The sequence below is a fragment of the Oncorhynchus keta genome, chromosome 23 (assembly GCF_023373465.1).
Source record: "Oncorhynchus keta strain PuntledgeMale-10-30-2019 chromosome 23, Oket_V2, whole genome shotgun sequence".
NCBI lineage: Eukaryota > Metazoa > Chordata > Actinopteri > Salmoniformes > Salmonidae > Oncorhynchus > Oncorhynchus keta.
Window position 1 is genome coordinate 24,057,949 of NC_068443.1, and position 23,682 is coordinate 24,081,630.

Consider the following 23,682-nt stretch of genomic DNA (forward strand, 5'->3'; position numbering starts at 1 on the left):
TGGTTATGTCGGTAGAATAAAATGGGTGCACCAACAATAAGGAAGTATACCATTGCATTTTGGGAAGTGCTGTCCTTAATATGAGCAAACCTCGGTTAGGTGGCAGTTTGCTTCATGGTTTAAAAACTACAAATACCTAGAACGGTGGTCAAATTGTCGCATCCGTTCAAAGTGCACAATACGACTTGTTTTGGTTCATATTGCAGCTAGGCAGGAAAATATCGTAGATCCAAGGTCCACCACGGCATTTTATCTTGGAAGTAAACCCGCTGACACGCTGCCAAATATACTGCTAGAAAACTCCTCTGTGTTTAATCGCCACCCCTTTTGACAAGGGCAAGCCCCCGCGATTCGGTCCTACTGAGTCTAGAAGCAAACCGAACTGCCAGCTTCACCCATGTCCTCTGAGGAAGAATTGAGTTCAACGATCACGGATTGGCTTTTCTTCAGTTCCTGGTGGCTCCTTTTGCCTTTCATTATGCTTCTAGTCGTTGTTGCATTCATCGTTGCCTTCGTGTTGCTGTTATACATGATATCCCCTTTGATTAGCCCCAAACCTCTCAAATTAAATGGGGCCCACGTCGTGGTAAGTGCTCATTGTCCTAACTAGACAACGGTATCATATTCAGACGTGCTAGTTAGAAACAAGGTGGTGTGTTAGCTACGTTGCATTGCATAACCATTGCACCGTAGATTTTATAGGGTGTTGAAGGTGTTTCGTAAGTAAAGGCGCTTGCACGCAGCAGATCATCTACAAGTACGACACGCCCACAATTAATTAACAGCTTGTAACAGAGTTGACAATGTATTGTCTTTTGCAACGTGTTGCAAGCTTAAAGTGAAAACTCTAGTATGGCAATAAGTAGGCCAGCCAGTCAATGACACTCAATTTCATAGAAATGACTACACATTTTAGCAGAAACATATGTACTAACTTGGAAAAAAAGCAACATTTTAATGACCTACTGTATTTACTGTAAATTGGACTTTGACCCTAGGGGACCATCCCGTGTATTTAACTTTTTAAAGGGAATGACCCTCCTCTCTCACCTACCACCACCTTTCAACCCACAGGTCACTGGAGGTTCCAGTGGAATAGGGAAAAGCATCGCTATGGAGTGCTACAGACAAGGAGCCTTCATCACACTAGTGGCAAGAGACGAGGTGAGTAGAAATCCACTTCAAATCAACATCCTTGCAGGGCTCTACAGTGCAACCATTTTACTTGTATATGCGGCTAAATATTTTGCTGTGACCTGGAACTTTTATTTAGGAACACTAGTGCGTCTACAAAATGTGCTCCAAAATGTCTTTGTGTGTGTCTACATTTCCCAATTTAGGCGTACACATGCTTCTTATAATTATATACACTACCGTTAAAAGGTTTGGGATCACTTAGAAATGTCCTTGTTTTTGAAAGAAAAGCAAAAAAAAATGTGTCCATTTAAAATAACATGAAATTGATCAGAAATACAGTGTAGAAATTGTTAATGTTATACATGACTATTGTAGCTGGAAACGGCAGAATTTTTATGGAATATCTACATAGGCGTATAGAGGGACTTTATCAGCAACCATCACGCCTGTGTTCCAATGGCACGTTGTGTCAGCTAATCCAAGTTTATCATTTTAAAAGGCTAATTGAACATTAGAAAACCCTTTTGCAATTATGTTAGCAGAGCTAAAAACTGTTGTTCTGATTAAAGAAGCAATAAAACTGGCCTTCTTTAGACTAGTTGATTATCTGGGCCATCAGCATTTGTGGGTTTGATTACAGGCTCAAAATGTCCAGAAACAAATATCTTTCTTCTGAAACTCATCAGTCTATTCTTGTTCTGAGAAATGAAGGCTAATCCATGTGAGAAATTATGAAGAACTGTGCAAACTGTCTCTAACCAGAGTAGAAAGAGGAGTGGGAGGCCACGGTGCACAACTGAGCAAGAGGACAAGTACATTAGAGTGTCTAGTTTGAGAAACAGACACCTCACAAGTCCTCAACTGGCAGCTCATTAAATAGTACCCGCAAAACACCAGTCTCAACATCAAGACTGAAGAGGCGACTCCGAGATGCTGGCCTTCTAGGCAGAGTTCCTCTGCCCACTGTCTGTGTTATTTTGCACATCTTAATATTTTATTTTTATTGGCCAGTCTGAGATATGGCTTTTTCTTTGCAACTCTGCCTAGAAGGCCAGCATCCCGAGTCGCATCTTCACTGTTGACGTTGAGACTGGTGTTTTGCGGGTACTATTTAATGAAGCTGCCAGTTTATGACTTGTGAGGCATCTGTTGGAACACAGGAGTGATGGTGGCTGATAATGGGCCTTTGTACGCCTATGTAGATATTCCATAAAAAACTACCGTTTCCAGCTACAATATTCATTTACAACATTAACAATATCTACACTGTATTTCTGATCAATTTGATGTTATTTTAATTGACAAAAAAATAGCTTTTCTTTCAAAAACAAGGACATTTTGAAGTGACCCCAAACTTTTGAAATGTATTGTGCATATATATATTTTTCAGAGCATCACTCATCACTCATTTATCAATCATTCTTTAATTTCCTTTAGAGTAAATTGGTTCAAGCGAAAAAAGAAGTGGAGAAATGTGCCATTAATGACAAGCAGGTATGTATATCGTTGCTACAGTACATGTTTTGGGACAACGTGGAAGAAAGACAATGTTTTTGTTGTTCTTGCTTTTTGGGGGGGGGTGCAAGCAAATCATTGAATGTTGACCTGGAGGATCTCATTAGCAACTCACTTGACCACTGACTGTTTTGGTATTTGTATTCCTCTTCCACTCAGGTGGTGCTCTGCATATCAGTTGACGTGTCCAAGGACTACAGACAGGTGGAAAGTGTGATTAAGCAGGTAAATCACAAGTGATAGGGGCCTTTTCCATCATATCAATTCCGAACTTTTATAATAATTCTCTGCAAGTAACAATATCAATATAATTTCATCCATCTAGTGCCAAGAAAAGCTTGGTCCGGTGGACATGTTGGTGAACTGTGCTGGGACGTCCTTCTCTGGGAAGTTTGAGGAGGTGGAGGTGGAGCGCTTCAGAGTAAGTACTGTAACTAATGAGGGGAATAGACCGACAGGTCTGGAAGGGAGAACGCAGAAACCCAACTCCTTAGTGTGTGCCTCAGAAAACCTTGATGTTGTGCCAAAATGAACATAATTTGAAACTAACTCTGAATAGGCAATGAGACAAGATGTTTCCCAGATTGAAGATTCAAAGGGTTTGATGTCTGTCCAAGGTGGAACCAAGGGTTCAGTTTTCAGTTTAGAGGTAGCTAGTGAGCCAGAAGGTTAGATTCGGTTGCAGTCTAGGTCTGCTGCAGATTTAATTGCAGTGGAAGAATGAGAGAGCGGTTTAATTCCAGGCTGAAGAGGTGGCTGGTTTCTTCACTCTCTGACAGTGAAGGGATGGTACCAATACCGCAATAATGACCCAGGGAAATTAGGTTGTGTGTACACATTGCGAGTGTGTGTGCATGAAGGGATTATTCTGATACTAAGATAATAATCATGACCAATGGAAAATGTGATTGTGTGTGTGTTCCCCACACCCTAATGTATTTAATGTACTTAATTAGATTTCCTGGAGGGAGCTAGGCTGTGCTGGTGCTGCTAGCTAGTTCCTTCTCATCCTGGCATTCAAATGCTGGTCACATGCCTCGTTAAGGGTCTGAAGTCATTAGACCTCACCCCATAGAAATGCTATTACCATGGAAACTGCTCAGAAATATAACAATTACCATGTTAGGAGGCTGTTTTTTCTCAAGTGAATACTCTTTGATAGTATGTATATTATTCAGTCTATGAGTAGTAATATACCTTTTTTATTAATAATAATACATTCATTACTTTTTGTGATCCTTCCCTTGTCTATAACAGAGTATGATGGAGGTGAACTACCTGGGCAGTGTGTATCCCACACGGGCTGTAATCACCACAATGAAGGAGCGTAGGATGGGACGCATACTGTTTATCTCCTCCCAGGCTGGCCAGATCGGCTTGTTCGGCTACACAGCCTACTCTCCATCCAAATTTGCCCTGCGTGGGCTGGCTGAGTCCCTGCAGATGGAGGTGAGTAGTATCCAATTGTTCCTTTTCCTGCCCACATTGGGGACCAATAGGTCAAATTCTCAACATAAAATTTGGATAAGTCTTTTTAAGGCTGAGAGCACTCTTTCCTCTACTCGTCCCTGCAGATGAAGCCATATAACATTTATGTAACGGTGGCCTACCCCCCTGACACTGACACTCCAGGACTAGCAGAAGAGAATAGGACAAAGGTGAGTCTCCTCATGAAAAGGGGAAAGTGTAAACACTCTCACATTTTGTATTTTATTCTAACGCCTCAAGTTATATTGTGCCTCTTTGTCCTTCCATAGCCTTTAGAGACTAGGCTGATCTCTGAGACATCTGGGGTGACTCAGCCGGAGCAGGTGGCTAAGATCGTTGTCAAGGATGCAGTGGTAAGACATTGCATTCTCAGCAAATGTCACTATGAAATTCACCAGGCCTCAGGCCTACATAAAAACCTTCATCAATAAATAACTTCTAGTCAGAAACACAGAGAAATTTGCTCTCTAAAAGTGTGTTAGAGCAGTTTTTCTGACGGTCATGTCTGTGTGCCCCCCACAGCAGGGGAACTTTAACAGCTCTGTGGGGCCTGACGGCTACATGCTCTCAGCTCTCACCTGTGGAATGTCACCTGTCACCTCCATCACAGAGGGCCTCCAGCAGGTAACTACACGACAGGACAGGAACAGCACTGTCACTGTCTCACTACAACACACCCCAAATATTACTATTTTCGTAAACATGTGTTAACTGAACCTTAACTATCAACTTACCAAAGCCATTTTGTATCTATTGTAACCATAGAGCTATAAATATGACAATTCTATGGTTATAACATAATAATAATAGATTGTCCCAAAACTGTCTTATTGTCTAGAGCCCAAATTGTTAATGTGGCCTCTGATCTCTGTGCAGATTGTAACCATGGGGCTGTTCCGGACCATTGCTCTGTTCTATCTGGGGAGTTTCGACAGCATTGTGCGTCGCTGTATGATCCAGAGGGAGCAGGCCAAAGTAGCGGACAAGAGGGAGTAACAACCCCCCCCATCCTCCACTATTATTGCCACTGGAGAACTCACCCCAGCCAGCCCTCATCTCCTCTTCCTCTCCATTCCTTAGAGGGCACAACCCTGGACAGGCTAAATGGCCAGATATCTTGTGCGCCAGTGATAATACCGAAGTAAAGAAAATGGCAGGTGTCCTGTTACTTATTATTAACACATACAATTCTTGGCAGTTATTTTGTTTGTCCACCTTTTTTCATCATTCCAGTGATATTGTTTACTCAAGTGCTCTGTGAAACGTTTTAATTGTAACTGTATACCTGCTTTTATTGTTAAGGCTGCTTTACCCAAGGGTCTATGAGGGCAGACTAAACACTACTAGCTTGCTGTTAAAGTAGGTCTTGTCAACACCTGAAACTTTAGCCTACTTTTGGGCCACCCTATCCTCCTATTTTTTTCCATGCAGAGAGGAAAGTAAGGGATTGCCAGTCTGACTGGTTATGTCAGCATGTTGACCTGCAATCCCAAGAATCAGAAGAAACAAGAACACTAACAAACCATGTGTCATACAGACCATTCTGAGTAAGCTATCTTTATCACGTCAAACTACTGTTATTTTCACCAAATGTGTTCCTCCTTCCTTCCCAAGCTTTGCAGGCAAAGCTTCTCTTTATTCACTCTGTGTCACCCGGTGCCCTTCCATGTGCTGTTAATGTAGAGTGGCGTATTGGCCCGTGCTGTGGATGCAGTAACGGAGCTTAGATGTGATTTAACAGTGATGAGAGAAGGCAAAGCAAAAATGTAAATTTACTTCCTGGAAATGATCATCCAAGGCATTTTTAGGTAAAATGATTGTATGTGCAAGTACGAGAGAATGTGTGTGCTGTGTAGGAGCCGTGTGAAGAAGCCGAGGGGAAAGATTTTAATTCAGTGTTGTTACAATGTGTTTAAATGACTGTACATTGACCAAACCTACTCCAGGGAGAGAGAGAAGCCCTTGGACACTGGTGGTGGCTGGGGAAAAAAGAAAAACCTCTATTCCTCTTATTCGCATGCCACTTACACATTTTACTTGCGTTTCTTACCTGAGGTAGAAGCCGTATGTAAAAGGTAGGCATAGGACAGTCGTGCGATGTAGTATGAGAACAAATCCGCTAACATCTGATGCCAGCCTCATTCACTCTTTCCTGTCTTCCTATGATGTCTTATCAGTTGTTGATCTCTGTGTATGTGTGATCTGTGCACATATTTTGCCACGTAGCATCCAAGTGGGCTCTGTGATTAAAGTGATGGGGTAGTGACTGGACAAGGCGTGGAGGTGTGACTCGCAGGTTCCAGCAAAGACCCTTCAGGCCTGGAGAGGGCACTAGAGCTCTATTTTATATAGAGGCCAAGAGATTAAGGGGGACTGGCAAACTCTGTCTGTGCAGAGCAACATAAAGGAGCTATGTGTGCTATTGTATTGTCTAATTTTACATTTCATCCAAGTCACCGTGGACACTATCCTATACTCTCTTAACTGTGTAATTTGTCTCAGTAAGTATTCACAGTTCCTTCCCGAAGTCCTCTAACTCCAAGCCTTTTAAACATCCCGTACATCCCGGTACCTTCTTACCTTCTCAATATTCTGCTTAATGGGGAGAGAAAAGATCAAATGTGAACTCATGCAAGTCTTCCTTCCATCCATCAACTGTGGGGAGAATGTACTGACCTTTAATGCAAACCATAGGCTCCGAATCAGAAAGTATACTTTTTTTAATCCACCAATATTTGAATGCCAAAAATGTATTAAGAGACCATTTCTGTAAATGCAATGCAACTACTTGTGATTTATTTTGTTTGATGTTGCTGGTCTGTACTTTCCTATAAACCGTTTGTAGTTCAGCCAAGCACTACAACTGTGGGGACCCATTCCAAGCCTTAAGAGAGAACTACGAATGATGTTAATGATAAAATAATCAAATTTATTCACAGAAAATAATGTGGCTTAAGCCGCTTGTGGTTTACCAGTTAATTCGATTTTTCTGCGAAAATGCCAACTCTTTTGGTGTGTTTTGTTCGTCAATTTCAGATGAGTTTTTGTTCAAAAAGGCCTTACTCAAACCCAAAATAAGAACGTGAGAATGGATGACTCAACTCGGAGGTTCTCGTTTAACATTGGTTCAAGGCACATTGTCACTGTCCAGCACTTAGTGTGTCGATACCTGTCATTTCCTCATCTGTTCATTGTTAGCACTGACTCTGTCGTCTTTAGGTAGCAACACATATATGTTGACGTTTATAGACATTTGATATAATATGTAGCACATGGGAAAAGCTATTTTGTTTGAACACATTTTAAGCTTTGCAAATCAAGCCTATGCTTACAGTATGTTAAAACACTACAACCAAGTTGTACCATTGTTAAAATGCTCAGTCACGCTCTAGTTTTCCCATTCATTGGTGTTGTCCAGAGATATTTAAAAGAAGATTATAAAATGTTTAAGTACAGTGCTACTGAATATCATTCCTATCTTATTGGTTGTTTCGTTTTGGCCAAATGTGTACGAATTTCACCTTGTGTGCCATTGAAAAGAAAAATGTAAGGAGTAGAACAATGTTGCTTTGTCTTATTTTCTTACATGATAAAACTAAATAAATAACCTTGGAAAATGACATTTCCTCTGCTAAATGCCCTCTGTTTTTGTCTGCTCTCAGTACTGTTGACACAGGCCTTTTAAAACACAACTATGGTTAGTCTCCTATTTTAAAGAACTGTTAAGTGATTCTGTATAAGCTATACTGTACGTGTAGCTGTGTTTGCTGGATTCTGAACTTACATTATTCAGTTGCTGCGGGTTGGACTATGGCTACAGTTGATCCATCCTGACTCCTGTCTATTCAGAAGCTGAGTGGAGTGGGTGTTCTGTGCCACTCCATACCATTATAGTTTTGATGTACAATAGGTGCTTGTGGCCGGGCAGTTGTTGGGGGGGGTACGTATTCTGTATGAGTATTCTTTAATCTTCCATGATGGGAACAGAACAGCCTGGGCAGACAGTAGCTATGGTATAGTGCCCTCAGATCAGCAGGAAGACTGCATGGGGATTTAGAGGCCGCGTTGCCCTGTCAGAGTGTGTAGAAGATATAGGCAGGTAGAGAGACTGAGGAGATATACACAGGCACACTGGAAGAAAGAGAAAAACACAGAGAACATCAAAATATATGTCCACCAATGAGATGGATGGATGTCCATAAGGATGCTAGATAAAAGCAGTCCCCTCATGGGGAATCAGAATGGTGTAGTCCTGTCTAGTAAAGGCTCAGCAATTGTTAACCAGGCAGAGCTAAAGAAAGCAAGCTTGAAGCTTCTAATTCTTCAAATAAGGAAAGGTTCACCTAGTTCTACAACTTGATCCGAATTGATGGGCTACTGTTCGTAATAGTTGAAATGGCTATTCACCGTATTTCGACCCATAAAATATTGGGGAAATGTTAGGGTTATTGCAACATTTTCTGCATTAGATAAGAAGTAAAGGTTAAAATCCTATCATGGCAAACCTTTCTCTACAGATCAAACGTAACCAAATAGGAACGACACATAGGCCTACGTGGAGTTTCCAAATGCACAAGTGATAACTTTCTATGGGTGACGTAAGAAATACCTCACCAGCAAAGCAGCAAAGAATGTTCAACCAACCCACAGTGTGTAGCTGGAACACAGACAGCAATATGATTGTGGGATACAGTCTTCACTGTACAGTCCCTCGAAACGGCTCTCCGTACGCGTAACAATATTCTGGATGCATGCGACGTTGATCTTCTTATGTGGTTTTTCGGTCATGTATTTTTTTTGTAGTGTGGAATACATTATGTGCACATCGAGAATATTTTAATCTCTTCCGTATTTCTGTCTGTCTGGATTTGGGAGTCTACAGATAACTAGCCACTTTTTGATCAAGGCTTCGAATATTTCCTTTTGATAGCATAATTGGGGAAACATTTTGATATTCTTACGTGGATATACTTGGACTTTTTCACGGTTTCAGTCAAGTTGGGTGAAGGGACCGTTTTTCAACCCAGGCACATCGCTCCCATTGCAGTGTTTCGTTCTGCACGGTTCGATAGTATCCTATAAACTTGACCAGAGCATTTTCTCAGAAATACACTTTTCGTCTGATCTGATGTATTGCGCGGCGCAGTGCATGTTGATAAGTACGATGTATTATTCTTAAAAACTAGGATTGTGGAGGTCATTATCAGTGCCAATCATAATGGCAAACGACGACAACCGCTGTATAGTGGAAAAGTACATTTGTCACAAACTCTTGAAAAGGGGATATGCGTGGGATTTCGAGAATGCCGAGGAAGATGCTGATAATAATGGGTCGATGATTTCTCCTCCGCCTGGTTTGGCACGTCGGTGCCACGGGGCCAATAACGCCAGACCGGGCAGCGTCCCCCATCTTTCCAAACGGCTCTCCCAAACGGACCCGCATGCAGCTATTCACAGAGTTTTGCGTGAGGCCGGGGACGAACTCGAACGACTGTACCAGCCCGACTTTGCGGAGATGTCACACCAATTGTATCTCACGTCTTCTATGGCAGAAATGAGATTCAGAGAGGTGATAGACGAGCTGTTCAGGGACGGGGTTAACTGGGGACGAATTGTCGCCTTCTTCGAGTTCGGTGGCACAATATGTGTGGAATGCGTGCACAAGGAAATGACGTCGCAGGTTGACCACATCGCCGGGTGGATGACGGAGTATCTAAATGGACCGCTGCACAACTGGATTCAAGAGAACGGGGGATGGGTAGGTGTAATCTCTGTTTTGAATTGCCCGATATCACGTTGATTTATCCATAGGCTAGGCTACATTACGTATGATGCGGTGGGAATGTCTGGATATTAACGACGTCATATTTTAGTGTTGCTGATTTGATGTTCAGGCTGTTTGTCTAGCATGTCTGGCCAATAAGATATTACAGTATCTGTCACACCTCCCCACGCTCTAAAGCCCGCCTCAGCCGACTGTAGCCGACTGAAGGCAGAACACCTTGCAAATATTGAGTTACACCCCCCATTTCGCCCTCAGAACGGACTAAATTCGTCGGGGCATGCTCTATAAGGTCTGAAAGAAGATGCTGGCCCATGATGACTCCAATGCTTCCCATAGTTGTGTCAAATTGACTGGAAGGCCTTTTGGTGGTGGACCATTCTTGATACACACATGAAATTCTTGAGCTTGAAAACCCAGCAGCATTGTAGTTTTTGAAACAAACCTGTGCACCTGGCACTTACTACCATACCCCATTCAAAGGCACATACACATTGTATCTTTCCCATTCACTCTCTGAATGGCTCACATATACAATCCATGTCTCAATTGTCTCAAGGCTTAATAATCCTTCTTTAACCTGTCTCCTCCCCTTCATCTACACTGATTGAAGTGGATTTAACACGTGACATCAATAAGGGATCATAGCTTTCACCTGGATTCACCTGGTCAGTTTGTCATGGAAAGACCAGGTGTTCATAATGTTTTGTACATTCGGTGTATATTATTCGGTGTATATTATTATTATTATGTTTATTATTGTGTCATTCTATCTATCTATCTATCTATCTATCTATCTATCTATCTATCTATCTATCTATCTATCTACAGTTAAAGTCGGAAGATAAAATACACTTTGGAGTCAGTAAAACTCATTTTTCCACCACTCCACAAATGTCTTGTTAACAAACTATAGTTTTGGCAAGTCGGTTAGGACATCTACTTTGTGCATGACACAAGTCATTTTTACATCAATTGTTTACAAACAGATTATTTCACTTATAATTCACTGTATCACAATTCCTGTGGGTCAGAAGTGTACTTACACTAAATTAATTGTGCCTTTAAACAGCTTGGAAAATTCCAGAAAATGACTTCATGGCTTTAGAAGCTTCTGATAGGCTAATTGACATCATTTGAGACAATTGGAGGTGTACCTGTGGATGTATTTCAAGGCCTACCTTCAAACTTAGTGCCTCGTTGCATGACATCATGGGAAAATCAAAAGAAATCAGCCAAGACCTCAGAAAATAAATTGTAGAACTCCACAAGTCTGGTTCATCCTTGGGAGCAATTTCCAAACGCTTGAAGGTACCACGGTCATCTGTACAAACAATAGTATGCAAGTATAAACACCATGGGACCACGCAGCTGTCAAACCGCTCAGGAAGGAGACGTGTTCAGTTTCCTAAAGATGAACGTACTTTGGTGCGACAAGTGCAAATCAATCCCAAAACAACAGCAAAGGACCCTTTGAAGATGCCGGAGGAATCAGGTACAAAGGTATCTTTATCCACAGTAAAGTGAGTCCTATATCAACAAAGAGCAAGGAAGAAGCCACTGCTCCAAAACCGCCATAAAAAGCCAGACTACGGTTTGCAACTGCACATGGGGACAGGGATTGTACTTTTGCAGAAATGTCCTCTGGTCTGATGAAACAAAAATAGAACTGTTTAGCCATAATGACCATCGTTATTTTTGGAGGAAAAGGGGGATGTTTGCAAGCCGAAGAACACCATCCCAACGGTGAAGCACGGGGGTGGTAGCATCATGTTGTGGGGCTGCTTTGCAGCAAGAGGGACTGGTGCACTTCACAAAATAGATGACATCATGAGGATGGAAAATTATGTGGATATATTGAAGCAACAGGTCAAGACATCAGTCAGGAAGCTCAAGCTTGGTCGCAAATGGGTCTTCCAAATGGACAATAACCCCAATCATACTTCCAAAGTTGTGTCAAAATGCCTTAAGGACAACAAAGTCATGGTATTGGACTGGCCATCACAAAGCACTGACCTCAAACCCATAGAAAATTTGTGAGCAGAACTGAAAAAGAGTGTGCGAGCAAGGAGGCCTACAAACCTGACTCAGTTACACCAGCTCTGTCAGGAGGAATGGGCCAACATTCACCCAACTTATTGTGGGAAGCTTGTGGAAGGCAACCTGAAACATTTGACCCAAGTTAAACAATTTAAAGGTCATTCTACCAAATACTAATTGGGTGTATGTAAACTTTTGACCCACTGGGAATGTGGTAAAATAAATAAAAGCTTAAATAAATAATTCTCGCTACTATTATTCTGACATTTCACATTCTTAAAATAAAGTGGTGATCCTAACTGACCTAAGACAGGGAATTTGTACTTGGATTAAATGTCAGGAATTGTGAAAAACAGAGTTTGAATCTATCTATCTATCTATCTATCTATCTATCTATCTATCTATCTATCTATCTATCTACCTAATCTAACTAACTAACTAACTAACTAACTAACTAACTAACTAACTAACTAACTAACTGGCCTTGGTTAAACCTGCTATACTTCTGTTAAACACTGTATTGCTTTCACACATAGATGTCTGTGACACTATCTGCAGAGAACAGTCTGTACTGTAACCAGAGCTGATGAGGCACTAGTAGGACAGGATCATTATACAGTATCTGTCTCGCTCCACATCCGTGGCGGGACAGAGCTGGACAGAGCTGGACAGACACATGTCAGGGGAATTGGTGCCATCAAATTAATAGTATAGGCTACCAACCCTCAGGCAAGACAGGACAAGAGATGAGGACCACTGTCAGAGATTCACATGACCCATAGAATTCTCCAACCAAAACAAAGTTGAGAGCCCCCCACACACACACACACACACACGCGCACGCACGTGCACACACAATGCATTTATCATCTATCATCAAATAACTGAGTATGCATCACCAACTTCACATCCACAACAACCTCTGTTCTGTTTTTCTTTTGTTACTGCTATTTCCCCTCTGAAGATGAACAGCCTGGCCACTCCTTTACGACTGCTCTCTTCTACAGCTCAGCAGATATTAGGCCGAACTGACAAAAACTAGTCCCTAATTGAAGTACTCTTAATGAGAACATAACATTGGTTTGAACCATTTTAGCTATCTAGCTAACGGTGGTAAAGGGGGGTGGGTATTGGAGGGGTGGAGGCTAATCAATGATTTATGTGGAGCATTTCATCTCTAAAGGAAGGAGCGTTTAACATTCCCCTTGAGTCTCGTCTGCCCCTGAAGGTGGCAGGTTGTGCCACATATCAAAGGGAAGCACGGAGAGGAGAGAGGGGCCTCCAGGATTACAGAACCACAGACTACAGCCAGCCTGTATGTTTATTTAACATGTAGCATGCACTCTCCAGTGCATTTTGGTTCAGTTGGAGCCCTTTTGTCTCTTTTGAAACCTGTGCCTGGGATGTCGGGATACGGCTTTGGCTGCCGTGTGTGTCTGTGTGTTAGAGGTCTCTGGAGCCTGTATACCCGACTACCCGTCTCACTATGTACTGTTGTATGTAGGTCAGAATAGACAGTAGTGTTTCAAGGCTGAGGCGACAGAATATTCATGTGCTATATATATGAGAATTGAAGGGCACGGAATATTTTAATCTGAAGGTTAATTCCGTATTACGGGAAGGTATATGCAACCAATTTTCTGTGTCATTTTACCAGGGACTTGTGATATGTGACCAAATTGAACATCCCACCCAAAAATTGTCTGTGATGTGAGGCTCAGATGACATGCCAGAAACAATTAATTAAATGTGTTTGTCACTTAAAATATCAATTAAGCGCTGAGTCTCAGATAGCCGCCTGTCCCTTTTAACAGCTGGGCATCGGCACACATTTCAGAAAAGAAACACTTGTTTCAAATAAACGACAGGTCTAAATGAATTGTACAGGAGTGAACTTCAGTAATTGTGAAGATTGTGCAAAAGAAGAGAAAGGAGAGCAACATCATTGCCATAGATGAAACAGCCCACTGTGCACAGATGTCAGTTCAACGTCTAGTTTTGATTTATATTTGATTGAGTTGCCAACTAACATGAATTCAACGTGAAATCAAACAAAAATGTCACCTGTCATTGGATTTAGGTTAAAAGGTGGGTGAAAAAAAGACTAAATTCCCTTACGTTGATGACTTCTTGTAAATCCAAGCAGTTTTCTACGTTGATTCAACATCATCACATTGACTTATTTGGTGTAAATTGCATGGAAACAATGTTGATTCAACCAGTTTTTGCCCAATGAGAGCGGTGTGGTTTGAAATGATCAGCTCGACAAGATGGTCTCACGTGAGGAAAGTGCAACATTTGTCCAGGGAGGGATAAACTTCTATGAGTGGAGTGAAAGTAGATAAGGGTGGTTAAAACAGAAAAGGCTTGATGGTTAAGCATTAAAACATGTACGGTTAACTTGTCCCTGTTGGACGGTATTGAAGGCATCTCCCGAGACATTGTGAAGATGCTGAAGGAAACCAGGAGAGAAGTATCTACAGTGGGGCGAAAAAGTATTTAATCAGCCACTAATTGTGCAAGTTGTGCACAGACCTGTAACTTCTTCTTTAAGAGGCTCCTCTGTCCTTCACTCGTTACCTGTATTAATGGCACCTGTTTGAACTTGTTATCAGTATAAAAGACACCTGTCCACAACCTCAAACAGTCACACTCCAAACTCCACTATGGCCAAGAACAAAGAGCTGTCAAAAGACACCAGAAACAAAATTGTAGACCTGCACCAGGCTGGGAAGACTGAATCTGCAATAGGTAAGCAGCTTGGTTTGAAGAAATCAACTGTGGGAGCAATTATTGGGAAATGGAAGACATACAAGACCACTGATAATCTCCCTCTTGCGTGGGGCTCCACGGCATATAAGAGCTGACCCCGTGGGGTCAAAATGATCACAAGAACGGTGAGCAAAAATCCCAGAACCACACGGGGGGACCTAGTGAATGACCTGCAGAGAGCTGGGACCAAAGTAACAAAGCCTACCATCAGTAACACACTACGCCGCCAGGGACTCAAATCCTGCAGTGCCAGACGTGTCCCCCTGCTTAAGCCAGTACATGTCCAGGCCCGTCTGAAGTTTCCGGAAGAAGATTGGGAGAATGTCATATGGTCAGATGAAACCAAAATATAACTTTTTGGTAAAAACTCAACTCGTCATGTTTGGAGGACAAAGAATGCTGAGTTGCATCCAAAGAACACCATACCTACTGTGAAGCATGGGGGTGGAAACATCATGCTTCGGGGCTGTTTTTCTGCAAAGGGACCAGGACGACTGATCCGTGTAAAGGAAAGAATGAATGGGGCCATGTATCGTGGGATTTTGAGTGAAAACCTCTTTCCATCAGCAAGGGCATTGAAGATGAAACGTGACTGGGTCTTTCAGCATGACAATGATCCCAAACACACCGCCCGGGCAACGAAGGAGTGGCTTCGTAAGAAGCATTTCAAGGTCCTGGGGTGGACTAGCCAGTCTCCAGATCTCAACCCCATAGACAATCTTTGGAGGGAGTTGAAAGTCTGTGTTGCCCAGCAACAGCCCCAAAACATCACTGCTCTAGAGGAGATCTGCATGGAGGAATGGGCCAAAATACCAGCAACAGTGTGTGAAAGCCTTGTGAAGACTTACAGAAAATGTTTCACCTCTGTCATTGCCAACAAAGGGTATATAACAAAGTATTGAGATAAACGTTTGTTATTGACCAAATACTTATTTTCCACCATCATTTGCAAATAAATAAAAAATAAAAAATCCTACAATGTGATTTTCTGGATTTTTTTTCTAATTTTGTCTGTCATAGTTGAAGTGTACCTATGATGATAATTACAGGCCTCTCTCATCTTTTTACGTGGGAGAACTTGCACAATTGGTGGCTGACTAAATACTTCTTTGCCCCACTGTATATCCATAGTAAAACGAGTCCTATATCGACATAATCTGAAAGTCCTCTCAGAAAGGAAGAAGCCACTGCTCCAAAAACCGCCATAAAAAAGCCAGACTATGATTTGCAACTGCACATGGGTACAAAGATAGTAATTTTTGGAGAAATGTAATCTGGTCGGATGAAAGAAAAATAGAACTGTTTGGCCATAATGACCATCATTATGTTGTGAGGTAAAAGGGGGGGGGGGCTTGCAAGCCAAAGAGCACCATCCCAACCGTGAAGCACGGTGGTGGGAGCATCATGCTGTGGGGGTGCATTGCTGCAGGAGGAACTGGTGCACTTCACAAAATAAACGGCGTCATGAGGCAGGAAAATTGTGTGAATATATTGAAGCAACATCACAATGACCTCAAGCATACTTCCAAAGTTGTGGCAAAATAGCTTAAGGACAACAAAGTCAAGATATAGGAGTGGCCGTCACAAAGCCCTGACCTCAATCCCATAGAAAATTTGTTGGCCGAACTGAAAGAGCGTGTGTGAGCAAGGAGACCTACAAACCTGACTCAGTTAGGTTCGTTTTTGGGCCGCCTCTCTCCCGGGCACCAGAGAATCGAATACCTTCATCACCTCCGTCATGAAATCTTCCAGGTTATGACAAACGGCGGACTGTTGCTCCCAAACGGCATCGCCCAGGAGAGTGCCCTTCCGGACATTAGCGTAATTAGATATGCTATCTTCGATCGATCCGAAGGGTCGATTGTGCTGTTCTGCCAGAGATCGGAACCCTTCCATCAGGTTCTGAAGTAGCTCCTCCTCTCCTAATGGTAGCTCCCTGCAGGGATACAGGACATAATAAGTTAGCAGAAAAACAAAAATAATTGGAGGTACTTATTCAAGAATGATCAGGTGTAATGTATTACAAATATAAAGTTAATCGGATGGAAAATGGGGAAAAATGCAACAAAACAATCTGGAATTGTCCATATCGAAAAGCTACCAAAAAGAATTTACAGAATCTTGTTACAAATGATGGACTCATCCATTATCCACCAAATTATATTTTGAAAGAGGAAGCAAAATATTTTAAGCATATGTTTTCATTCCGTTTCACAACATATACCCAAAATACATGTAAATCTAAGTAAGGAATGTTTTAAGAATACATATAAGACTCAGCAAAAAAATAAACGTCCCATTTTCAGGACCCTGACTTTCAAAGATAATTCAGAAAAATCCAAATAACTTCACAGATCTTCATTTGTAAAGGGTTTAAATACTGTTTCCCATGCTTGTTCAATGAACCATAAACAATGAATGAACATGCACCTGTGGAAAGGTCGTTAAGACACTAGCAGCTTACAGACGGTAGGCAATTAAGATCACAGTTATGAAAACTTAAGACACCAAAGAGGCCTTTCTACTGACTCTGAAAAACACCAAAAGAAAGATGCCCAGGGTTCCTACTCATCTGCGTGAATGTGCCTTAGGCATGCTGCAAGGAGGCATGAGGACTGCAGATGTGTCCAGGGCAATAATTGCAATGTCTTTACTGTAAGAAGCCTAAGACAGCGCTACAGGGAAACAGGATGAACAGCTGATCGTCCTCTCTGTGGCAGACCACGTATAACAACACACTCACAGGATCGGTACATCGAACATCACACCTGTGGGACAGGTGCAGGATGGCAACAACAACTGCCAGAGTTACACCAGGAACTTTGTTCAGGGACACATTATTTCATTTCTGTTAGTCACATGTCTGTGGAAATTTTTCAGTTTATGTCTCAGTTGTCATTCCGTTTATGGCCTGTAGCTCATTGTTATGTTCATAAAAATATTTCCACATGTTAAGTTTGCTGAAAATTAACGCAGGACGTTTCTTTTTTTGTTTAGTTCATGTCAGAGCTGCATTGGACTAAGATACAGTAGCATAGTATAGAATACAGTATATACATATAGTTTAGGGTCACCAGCAGTGAATGGGGAACATTGTGCTATTGTGTGTCTGAGACTGAGGTAATCACAGCTGCATGTTTTCCTTTCCTGTATAAACAGAAAGAAGTGGAAAGCTAATTAACCTAATAGTGACATTAAGACACATGAGGTTGGTGTGGAAAACCTCACCATCAGAATGCTTCCTGTTATTTTGAAGATAGTCTCAAAGCTCTAAATAAGTAAGTCGCTGGCCGCTGTTGAGTCTGGGAATCAGGGAATCACCGGTGCATGAACCGAGTATAATACTTTTCCCAAAACAAAAACTATCTGTCTCATCAGAAAGAACAAGGTCTCAATTGTTTGTAATCCGTCTGGGTTGGGATGGCTCACATTGTTGTGATGATTACTCCCCCTCACACCAAAACTCCTTAAGACTCACCCTGGTGTCTGTAGGCCTATAGCTCATAAGTTTGTGTTTTGTTATCCTGTCCTGTCTGTGTGCCTTTTTTTTGTCCTGCTATTTTTTACCTGGATAAATTCACCCATTTCCTGTATTTTGTGGTAAGAGTAATTGCAGCTGGTTGAAAGGGTATATTTTGATAGGATAATAATGTCTCTGAGTGAGACAGACAGTGACACACATAGACATAGTGTTTTGGTTCCATGTCCACCTACGTGTGACTCCGTGTGGCACACCTGTGTTTATTTGTGGGACGCTTCAAGACAAGTGATTGGATAGTGGCAACCTGGCAGGTAGACAGCTGCCAACTTCCTTCTGAAATTACTCACTTGACCTCAAGGAGTAGTCTGGTTGAGGGGGCGAAGGGGGGTCTGGCCAAAATGTACTGCTAAAATACAACACTGGTCCCACAGCTTGTCCTGGCCTACAGTTAACACAATTGCAAAAATAATGGCTTAACCTTAACATAAGATTGGTTGCTTTTCTGAAAAAGTCTGGTTCACAAAATATTCAGAGTTTATTTTAAGACACTGAACTCCTCTCTCCCTTCTAACCGCTTGTTTCTTTTTGAGTGTGTATATGGTAGGTGGAGGGTTAGAGGGAGAAGGGATGAGAGCACCTGGGAAACCATCTGGAGGTTTGGAGCCAGGTGATTGGAGTGTGGGGGGAGACGAGACAGACATCCCCCTGGCCAGTCTAAACACCACATACAGGGTAGTCTAGAACGTTGTGAACCAGGTGTTTTTGTCTGAGGGCAGGTGTTTGTCATAATAATGGAGAACAAATATGATTGGGTCAGTCATGAAGAGGGTAATCCCAATTTCACGATAAGGTGGGGTGAGCGGGGGAGGTGTTGCTAGGGCAGTGTGTTGCTGTGGGCATATGGTCTGTCTGCCCCCCTTCTTCTCATGCTCTACCTCTCTGTTCGAGCTGAGGGGAACTGGGACGGTTGGGAAGTCATTAATATCCATCAGGGTGACACGTTTGCACAGGATGAAAGGGAGAACCTGGTTCTCCTGTGCCTGGCTGACATAGTATTCCCTATATAGTGAGTTCTGGTCAAAAGTAGTGCACTGAATAGGGAATAGGGTGCCATTCCTCCTGAGAGATGTGTTTGTTTATAGAGTCCATCCAAGCCCCAGAGGACTGCAGGGATTGATACTTTTTAGGTTTATATCATGATGGAACTGGAACAAGCAGCCATTATCCAGAGATGATCGGTGAGGCTTCAGAAGCCTGATCCAGCTAACCACAAATCATCCCCCAAAAATACTGTTATCACTTCAACCAGAATGTATGGGAGACTCATAGTCTCTGCGGATGTGGCCTATGGGAATGGGGGTTGTATGAGGGAGATTAAAAGCATGTTTGAGCTTAGCCTTAGCCGGAGCAGCCAAGTTTTCCCCCTCTGTTGTACCCCTCTGCAGAGTGGAGTGCAGAAAGCAGAGATGGACTGGGCCTTGGTCGCTCACCATCTGCCACTCTGTTTACACTCGTCAGCACGAAAGAGAGAAAGATAGGGAGAGAAAAAGAGAGAGAGACAGAGAGTCAGCCACTGTAATGTCAGAAACATTTCCTACTGACAGAGCCAGGTCTCTGACTCTCTGACATGAATCCACTCTTTCAGGACCAGGCCTGGTGAAGTCACTTTCTTCTCTCCATCCCCTTTCTCAGTGACTACCATTTATTTTGCTATTAGAGTGTTTTTAAGGAGCGGCAACTTGCCTTACTGTGTTTGTTGCTCAGTGATAAAGTTGCATATATCTTCCCTGACATGACTAGTTTTTATATGACGTTACGCTACCACAGCACATCAATCAAGATCATAAATATAATACTGTTTGAAGGACACTTTTCTTTTCATTTACGACAGTCACCTGAGCTCCAAATGAATTCCCTGAGATGAGCTCTCACTGAGTATACCAAACATTAGGAACACCTTCCTGATTATCAGTGACACCCCACCCCCTTTTGCCCTCAGAACAGCCTCAATTTGTCAGGGCATGGACTCTGTCGAAAGCATTGCTGGCCCATGTTGACTCCAATGCTTCCCACAGATGTGTCAAGTTGGCTGAATGTCCTTTGGGAGGTGGACCATTCTTGATACACACAGGAAACTGTTGAGCGTGAAAATCCCAGCAACGTTGCAGTTCTTGACACAAACCGGTGAACCTGGCACCTACTACCATACCCCATTCAAAGGCACTTAAATATTTTGTCTTGTCCATTCACCCTCTGAATGGCACACACATACACAATCCATGTCTCAATTGTCTCAAGGCTAAAAAATCGTTCTTTAACCTGTCTCATCCCCTTCATGTACACTGATTGAAGTGAATTTAACAAGTGACATCAATAAGGGATCATGGCTTTTACCTGGATTCACCTGGTCAGTCTGTGCCAGCAGCATACCACCCTGCATATCACTGGCTTGCTTCTGAAGCTAAGCAGGGTTGGTCCTGGTCAGTCCCTGGATGGGAGACCAGATGCTGCTGGAAGTGGTGTCAGAGGGCCAGTAGGAGGCACTCTTTCCTCTGGTCTAAAAAATATCCCAATGCCCCAGGGCAATGATTGGGGACACTGCTCTGTGTCGGGTGCTGTCTTTTGGAAGGGATGTTAAACGGGTGTCCTGACTCTCTGCGGTCATTAAAGATCCCATGGCACTTATCATAAGAGTAGGGGTGTTAACCCCGGTGTCCTGGCTAAATTCCCAATCTGGCCATCAAACCATCACAGTCACCTAATAATACCCAGTTTACAATTGGCTCAGTAATCCCCCTCCTCTCCCCTGTAACTATTCCCCAGGTCGTTGCTGCAAATGAGAATGTGTTCTCAGTCAACTTACCTGGTAAAATAATGGATAAATAAATCAAATGGAAAAAGCTGGTTTTCCTTATGTTTTGTATACTCGGTGTATAACCTACACCTTCTAACTAACTTTGAATGGGTGATACCGTACAAGTGACTTTTTCTGTGTTTTATGTCTAGAGTGAGAGGATATGGCCTATGGTCCTCTCCTCCCCCAGACTCCTACACCCCCCTGTCCTGTGCTTATTTCTGTCTCTTCTTAGGAGAGTCCTTGGAATGTCTGTTCAGGAACAGAGACTGTAAATAAATAATGGAGAAGTCCTGGGTATAGCTTTCCTGAGTGACCAGACCAGAACAGCCAAGGGTGTGGACGGCACTGGACGCTTGGCGGTTTGTTATTTCGTGGACAATCGCTTTGGCCAGGCCATGCATAGTTCATACACAGACCACCAGAGCAGTAGACTGTGTGTCTGTTTCCGTATGGGTGTATAACAGTGTGTTTCTGTTATTGTGGGCGTGTTAGTCCATGGTTGAACTCAGAGATGGGCAGTATTTCTGTTCCATGTATTTGAATTTTTTTTGTCATTTGTATTACACTGGGCTGAACTACTTTCGAGAGCTGTAATTTGTATTTTCAAAATACTTTCTATACTATTTTCTGTAGTGGTTAATAATTTTGCTGTCCCCTGCATTGGTATCAGAAGTCTGATGACACTATGGTGTGATAAGAGCATCTGCTAAATTAACTAAATACAAATGTTTATGTTCAAATGGACAATTACAAAGCATGCTGAGTATTATTCTAATGAGAATAATACTTAGCAGGATTAGGAAAACTTACGCAGCAAATTAGGAGAATTATGAATGTATCCCATCTAGACATGACCCCGAAATTAGGCCAATAATAATACCCAGTGTGCTTTGCAGTTCAATTTGGTATGTTCATTTTCACATATACATTTACATTTTGGTCATTTAGCAGACCCTCTTATCCAGAGTGATTTACAGTCAGTGCATTCAACTAAGTTAGATAAACAACACATATCCCTGTCATAGCAAGTAAGACGTTTCTATAACGGTTACTGAAAATGTTGTTGCTGTTCGGGCCAGCTACTTGCAAATGTATTTCTGTATTTTAAAATACAAAATGCACGTATTTTAATTAAATATATTTCAAAATACCATGTATTTTGAAGTTTATTTTAATACATTGATATTTATGGTATTTTGTAACTGTATTTTGTAAGTTTTGCCCATCCCTGGTTGTATGCTTGCATATACAGCATGAGTGTTGTTCATGTGATTGTACATTGTCACAGTGTGTGCATTTTAAAAAACCTCTTAGGGCTCGGATCCCACTAGCAGGAGCTAGCTGGAGAGAGCCAAATTCAAATGACAAAATTGTAATATTAAACATTCATGAACATACAAGTGTCGTACATCATTTAAAAGCTTAACGTCTTGTTAATCCAACCTCGTTTTCAGATTTCAAAATGGCTTTACAGCGAAAGCATACCATGCGATTATCTGAGGACTGCGCCCCACATCAAAATACTTTTCCAACCAGCACCGGCTTCACAAAAATCACAAATAGCAATAAAATAAATCACTTACCTTTGAAGATCTTCCTCTGTTTGCAATCCCAAGGGTCCCAGCTACACAATGAATGTTCGTTTTTTATATCCAAAAAAGTCAGTTTAGTTGGCACCATTGGTTTCAGTAATCCACTCCTTTAACATGCATACGAAGTCATCCAAAAAGCTATCGGTAACTTCGTTCAAACAAGTCAAACAATGTTTCTAATCAATCCTCAGGTACCCTAATATGTAAATAAATTATCATATTTCAGACGGAAAGAAAGGTGTTCAATAGAAAAGGAAAATAACTAAGAACGCGCCCTCGTTCACGCGCGACAAAATCTACCTGTCCTGATGAGAACACCTTGGATAAACTACAACTACTTGTTAGTTTTTCAAGAAACAAGCCTGAAACCCTTTCTAAAGACTGTTGACATCTAGTGGAAGCCATAGGAACTGCAATCTGGGGCCTATTGTTTTGTCTATCTCATAGGCTAGCATTGAAAAGGCTTGTGACCTAAAAAAAGAATATTCCAAATGGATTTTTGGGTTTTCGCCTGCAATATAATTTCTGTTATACTCACAGACATTATTTTAACAGTTTTATAAACTTCAGAGTGTTTCTTATCCAAATCTACCAATTATATGCATATCCTAGCTTCTGGGCTGTTTACATTCAGGCAGTTTACTTTTGGGCACGTCAGTCATCCGGAAATTCAGGATACTGCCCATAGCCCTAAGAGCACTGTATGTATTTGATGTGGTTGTTCATGTTTACCCTGTGCTTGTGTCTATTGACCCATTCTTCCAATATGCTGTACTGTGCGTCTCTTAGGCACTACCATTTCAGAACACATAGATTCGTAATATATGGGCACAATAAACTCTGACACTAAATGGATATCCCCCAAATAGAGCCCCAGGGCTGCTGATGTAGTGATTGGGAGATACCTTACACACACATGCCGAGCATGCGCACACGAACGTACACACACACACACAGGCGCACACACACACAGGCGCACGCACTCGCACACACACACACACACACACACACACACACA

At 42.1% G+C, this 23,682-nt stretch overlaps 2 protein-coding genes across 2 annotated transcripts in view; both read left to right on the forward strand.

Annotated features, from left to right (window-relative positions):
• Positions 1-150: 150 nt before the first annotated feature.
• Positions 151-7,760, forward strand: LOC118402031 (3-ketodihydrosphingosine reductase-like). Its single transcript, XM_035799849.2, has 10 exons — positions 151-586; positions 1,075-1,164; positions 2,575-2,631; positions 2,812-2,877; positions 2,978-3,073; positions 3,910-4,101; positions 4,227-4,310; positions 4,410-4,493; positions 4,663-4,764; positions 5,017-7,760. The coding sequence occupies exons 1-10, from the start codon at positions 398-400 to the stop codon at positions 5,134-5,136; spliced, it is 1,080 nt and encodes a 359-aa protein (XP_035655742.1). The 5' UTR covers positions 151-397; the 3' UTR covers positions 5,137-7,760.
• Positions 7,761-8,774: 1,014 nt separating this feature from the next.
• The window catches only part of LOC118401676 (apoptosis regulator Bcl-2-like), a 46,244-nt gene continuing 31,336 nt past the window's right edge, over positions 8,775-23,682 (forward strand). The window contains exon 1 of the mRNA XM_052476898.1: positions 8,775-9,898. Coding sequence (XP_052332858.1) covers positions 9,359-9,898 — 540 coding nt within the window. The 5' untranslated portion in view covers positions 8,775-9,358. The remainder of the gene's footprint in view (positions 9,899-23,682) is intronic.